General features: G+C 40.9%; 1 protein-coding gene across 2 annotated transcripts in view; it reads left to right on the top strand.

Moving 5' to 3' along the window:
• The window catches only part of SBNO2 (strawberry notch homolog 2), a 76,918-nt gene that overhangs the window by 50,946 nt on the left and 20,248 nt on the right, over positions 1-5,724 (top strand). For both annotated transcript variants that reach the window (XM_018559534.1, XM_018559535.1), the window contains 4 exons: positions 318-435; positions 556-661; positions 817-970; positions 4,084-4,260. In XM_018559534.1, coding sequence (XP_018415036.1) covers positions 318-435; positions 556-661; positions 817-970; positions 4,084-4,260 — 555 coding nt within the window. The remainder of the gene's footprint in view (positions 1-317; positions 436-555; positions 662-816; positions 971-4,083; positions 4,261-5,724) is intronic.

Below are 5,724 nucleotides of genomic sequence, written 5' to 3'. Positions count from 1 at the left end.
GCCCACACCTGCTCCTCCTTACTTCTTCTCCCTGCGTCCCTGTGCCGACCGTGGATTTGGGCGGGCATTGAGCGTGAGGCAGGGAGAAGGTGTGGCGTGTGGAGCATGGATGCGGGCGGGTCTGAGGTGGGGAAGAGGTGTGGCGCGCAGCGTGTGTGGAGCCGTGAACAGGGGCAACCAATCGGAAGCCGATTAATCGATGATTGAAATAGTTGACAACTTTTTCAATAATCGATTATGTCGATTAGTTGTTGCAGCCCTACTCAACAGCAACACATTTCCTTGTATGTTTCTTCCTTGACCTTTTGCCTTTGTAGATTGTGTTCGATGAATGTCACAAAGCCAAAAATGCTTCCTGCACCAAAATGGGTCGTGCAGTACTAGAGCTTCAGAACAATCTGCCTTTGGCACGAGTGGTATATGCTAGTGCCACAGGTGAGTTGTATTTCCTTTTTTTGGTTGTACAAAAAATCATACACACTCTCTGGGGCAGCTCAACCAAGTCCAGATATTTCACTGAATGGCTTCACTTTCTTTGTCACTCTGTTCTCACAGGTGCATCCGAGCCCAAGAATATGATCTATATGAGCCGGTTGGGTATCTGGGGAGAGGGCACGTCTTTCAGCACTTTTGATGAGTTCTTGCACGCTATTGAGAAAAGGTATTCTCTTTGTAGAACAGGGCTTACTAATAAGTTTCTTCACTGGGTGTCTTGAATCTATAACTATGTCGGACACAAAGTCTGTTTCATTTGATTTTAGTGTATAACCATGCTGTACCCTTTTTTATTTTATGATGATCAACTTTCTTTTACAGGGGTGTGGGCGCTATGGAGATTGTTGCCATGGATATGAAGGTGAGCGGCATGTACATCGCAAGGCAGCTGAGCTTCACAGGTGTCAACTTCAGAATCGAGGAAATCCCCTTAAATGAATCTTATAAAAAGATTTACAATCGAGCTGCCCTGCTGGTAAGAGTCGATTGAATATGGCATTGTTGGATGAGCTAGCAGAAATAATATGCGATGTGCAACATAAATGCAAGATTGGAACAAATGGATTCAGTGACTACAGTGATGAATGTTTCCCCAGTTGTGTTCTAGGACAGCACTAAAGAGCAGACTCCTTCCACATGCTTAGAAGAATACATTTGGTTAAAGTTTTCATGTCTTGTGCTTCTTGTTTAGTGTGGAAGTCTTTATTCATTCAGCATTGTCTTGGGGAAAATAGACTTGTTGGATAAGAATTAAAGACAGATTTCATGTTCACAACAGATTCCATTATTGTGACCCATCCAGTAAGGTAGAGCAGTGGCAAGACACATTTGCTTTAATAAACAATAAGTGCTATTACTGGCAAAAAAAGTAGGAAACTATTGCAACAGTCACAAAAAAAAAAAATGATTTGCTCAGGAAAACTTATTACAGTTAGGATGATGCCAAACATATTAAAAAATAGATTTCGACAGAATCAGAAAACACATTTCTTTATTTATCCAAGTGCACACAATCAGTAGTTTTTCTGATATTGTGTTATACTGCCACCTACAGGAGGATATGGACACTGGCAACAAAAAAGCAGTTGGCTAGCCAGGTATAGTCCCTCCCACTCCCTGCATTATTTAGTTTCTTTCTAGTGTCCTAGGACAATGCAATATTGAGACGCATTTACCACTTTTTTTTTTTTACTAGCCATTTAATTATATTTTATTGCATAGGGTTTTCTCAAGATGTTGTTTTTTTTGGGGGGGGGGGTTGTTTTTTTTTTTCACTGTCAAGACAAAATCTACCTGCTGCTGAGCTGGGCTGTCTGCAGCTTTCCGAATCAGCTAATCCTTGACATTTCTTTGGAGGCCATACCTGGACCCCACTAGACCAAAGGTTTTGGGGCTTGCCTGGAATGTGATCTTTGAGCACTGGGTTTTGCCATTATAATGCCATCATTATTCACCATATTTGTAAAAAAAAAGAAATCAATGCAACTGGTCTTGCTGTATTTTTGTTGAAGACATTTCGCTGGTCATCCGACCAGCTTTCTCAATTCAGAATTGAGAAAACTAGTCGGATAACCAGCAAAACGTCTTCAACAAAAATACAGCAAGTCCAGCTGCCTTGATTTCTCTTTTTACAGATATACCATGACCTGAATGAATGAATTAGAATCTTTACAGACATCATTACTCACCCTTAATCAGAAGGGGTTAACACTCTGAGGAATTGCATGCTGCTTCATTAGCTTGAGTTTTTCATGAGTGCACGCCACACTTTTCCACAGAGGCTGTAAGCGGAGACCTACACCTTCATCTGCAGAATCTGTATGACATTCCTGCAGTCTTTGGCTGCGGATGTACTGTTTGAAGAAGGATGTCAAAGGGCTTTGTTAGATGAGTTTGTGTCTAAAGAACCTCAGTCAGCTGAAATAGCTCCCAAGCTAAAAGATCCCATATTGGTTCTTATTAATGCTGTGCGAGGCCCCTTTAAAATGGAACAGCCTGTAGCATCTGCTAGTTCTGTTATCAGTCTGGGATCCTTGAAAGGCCCCAAGACTATCACAATCTGTTTGGTACACTCCTTACTGCAACCTGTTCTGTATGGAGACTGGACAGCTACTGATGATTAGACACTAATTCCATTTAACAGTCTGACTCTTATTGCTATTCCTGAGAGTTCCCATAAGCTTCTCACTCCACCATTTCTCGGTGGCTCAGACTGATCGTTTTTCAGGCTTATAGTTTTAAGGACAAGGTTCTACCCTTCTCTGTCAAGGTGCACTCTTATTAGGTCTGTGAGTGTCTTTTGGGCATCAGGAAACTCTTTCCCAGATGTACAAGGCTGCCATCTGGTCTTCTGTTAATACATTTTCTACGTTTTATCAGGGGCATATTTGGGACTCCCCCGATGCTAGCTTCAAGCATAAGGTCCTTCAGGGAGACCTTTGAGCTGCAGGTTTCCCCCAGTTTTATTCTGTTTTGTTATATGGGCATGTTGGCATTTTGTTTACTGTGCATCCCACCACTCAGTTGGACTTTTTATTCGGATGTCCCGGATCTGCTCCTAAGTACTGCTTTTCTACAAAACTGAAGAATACTGGGAGTGGAAGGAGTTTTTACCTTGTGATCCAAAAGATATTTTTATTTTTTTTTCTAGTGTCCAAATCCTCCTGTACGTGGCAGTATTACCAAATGTACGACCATCTATAACTACTGATCCTGTATCCCTTAATAAACTCCAAGAAAAAGCTTTGTACAGCAAGTACAAAAATCCTGTTTTATGTGATGCACTACATTTCACAATTGTGCTCTGCAATGCATTTTTTTTTCCAAGTGTCCAGTGTATAATATACAGTTTATATCAGGGGTAGGCAACCTGAGCACTCCAGCTGTGGTAAAACTACAAATCCCATGATGCCTATGGGAATAATGCCTGTATTGGTCTTGCTGTCCCTTATAGGACTTGTAATTCGACAACTGCTGGAGTTCAGAGGTTGCCTACCCCTCGGGTGTGTGTGTGTCTGTGTAATATAATATAGTGTGTGTGTGTGTGTGTATACACACAGGGGAATTTATCAAAACTGGAGCAACTTTGCATGGCAACCAATCTGCTTCTCTCTTTCATTTTTAAATCTTAACTGAACAAACTGAAGAGAGAAGCTGCTCCACATTTTGTCTGCTTTTGATAAATTCCCCTCACAGTATTTGTATCTCAGTAACCACTTGTAACTGTACAAAAATGCTTATTACAAGCTTTGCGTAAAACATTGAGAACAGATAATGTATTATAACTTGTTAACCCTAAACATCTTTTGCAAGTGTGCAGGGAGTTAGAAATTGCATTACAGTAAAATGTCTAGGGCCACACTGGAGCATCAAGGGTTTTTGAGTTGCCCTGAGTACTTTTTGTGTAGTAGTATGAAAGCTAAAAGCATGCTACTGTGGGCCTTGCAGGGGAATTCATTGGTTTTAATATTTATAGTCGTTGGAATGCTTTTGTAGGATGTGGAGTTAATTGGTATATCATGTTTTATAGTGTCCTATTCTAAATTCTTCATTACATTATTCATTGTTGTTCTCATTATCTGTTCTTAGTGGGCCGAAGCACTGACTGTTTTCCAGACGGCTGCCGATTGGCTAGGATTGGAATCGCGGAAATCTCTCTGGGCTCAGTTCTGGTCATCTCATCAGAGATTCTTTAAGTACTTGTGTATAGCTGCTAAAGTTCAGCGGCTGGTTACGTTGGCCCACCAAGATCTTGCCAAGGGCAAGGTTAGTAGAGTGACATTTTTGAATTTTCTATTATCCGTTATCTATTCAGTAATACTTTTTTTTGTTTATCGGGTTGTAACTGGTCATAATTCTTAGTCTACCTTATTCATTGTTTTCCCCACCTAGAGATCAGTGGCTGTCTCCCTTTGTCTCCTGACCTGTGATTTGCAGTTGAGACAGAGAGAGATCCTTTGTCACGTGGATGATAGATAAGGTACTTCTTTTAAATGCCAGATGTAAATGTACAGAGTTTTTTTCCGTAGCCATGTTCTTTTGTAATGACCATTGTTTAAAGGTAGATTCTTGAAATCAATTGCCAAGTTAATAGTTTAAAAGAGAACAAAAGCCAAATCCTTTTTTTTGGCTTTAGTCCTCTTTTGGGTCAAAGGACTACATTAGTAGTGTACTCCTGTGACTCAAAGTTAGCATCTAGCCGGCACTGCAGCCGGGAAAGATCCTGACATAGTTGTTGGGATCCAACCCGCTGCCAGATTGACAGCTGGTTCTGCCTCTTTAGAGCCAGAGCCCACTGTGCCTGCCCCTTCTCCCGTCTGTTCCTCCAATGAGCACTGAAAGAACAGAGAAGGGGGAATCCCTGCAGGGAGCGGTGACTGACGGTCACCACTCTCTGCTGGGAGAAGACCGTGAGGTAAGCCATTAGCGGTCATACAATTGGTCAGCTCTCGATACTTAGAGACGACATGTGACACCAACACTTCGCAATGCTTCTCCGATAAATATATTGTCTGCTTACAAAAATAATGCTGTTCCTATTCCCATTTTAATAAAATTTCGTTATTTTGCAATGCTAACCTTCCCTCCCTTAATGGTATACACTAATGTCATCTTTAATAATGTTGTAACACAAATATCTCTTAGAAAACATCTAAATAGCCAATTCTCCTATGGAAACGGTGCTGTTTTTAATCATGTTGACGTTAGTAAGCGCCACCTCTTGGTCAACATTGTAAATTTAGTTTTTACCATTCTGTTGGTATACATACAGTTATATGTATTCCAGAGTTATGGTGGGAAAAAAACAATTTATTCTTGTTAGTGGTTTAGTGTACTATAGCAGCTTGCTTTTATAGTAATAACCGGTGGACTCAAGAAAACAAAGCACCAGAGTAAGCTACCCAAATTGAATGTAATATTAAACAATTAACTTTAATTTGATACTGTCCACTTAAGCAGATTTGTTTTTTTCTTGATTCTAAATCACAGAACATAGGGATTTTTTTCTCTCCATCGTATAAGTTATGCAGCTACCTTCAGGTGATGGAACACTGGCAAATCAATCTGTAAGACATCCCTGTATAACCCCGCTTACTCCCAGCCTGCACAGCTTTTCTCTGCACTAAAAGAAGTAAATCCTTTCCAGCTATTTCTACGGTATATTCTTCTAGGAAGTTTCTCCCCCCCCCCCCCCCTGTTCCCCACAGCCACTTTGTTGCCTCCCAGCAG

This window comes from Nanorana parkeri, unplaced genomic scaffold (assembly GCF_000935625.1).
Source record: "Nanorana parkeri isolate BGI_ZX_2015 unplaced genomic scaffold, ASM93562v1 scaffold401, whole genome shotgun sequence".
NCBI lineage: Eukaryota > Metazoa > Chordata > Amphibia > Anura > Dicroglossidae > Nanorana > Nanorana parkeri.
Note: the sequence above shows the minus strand (reverse complement) of the source record. Positions and strands in the feature narration are given on the sequence as shown.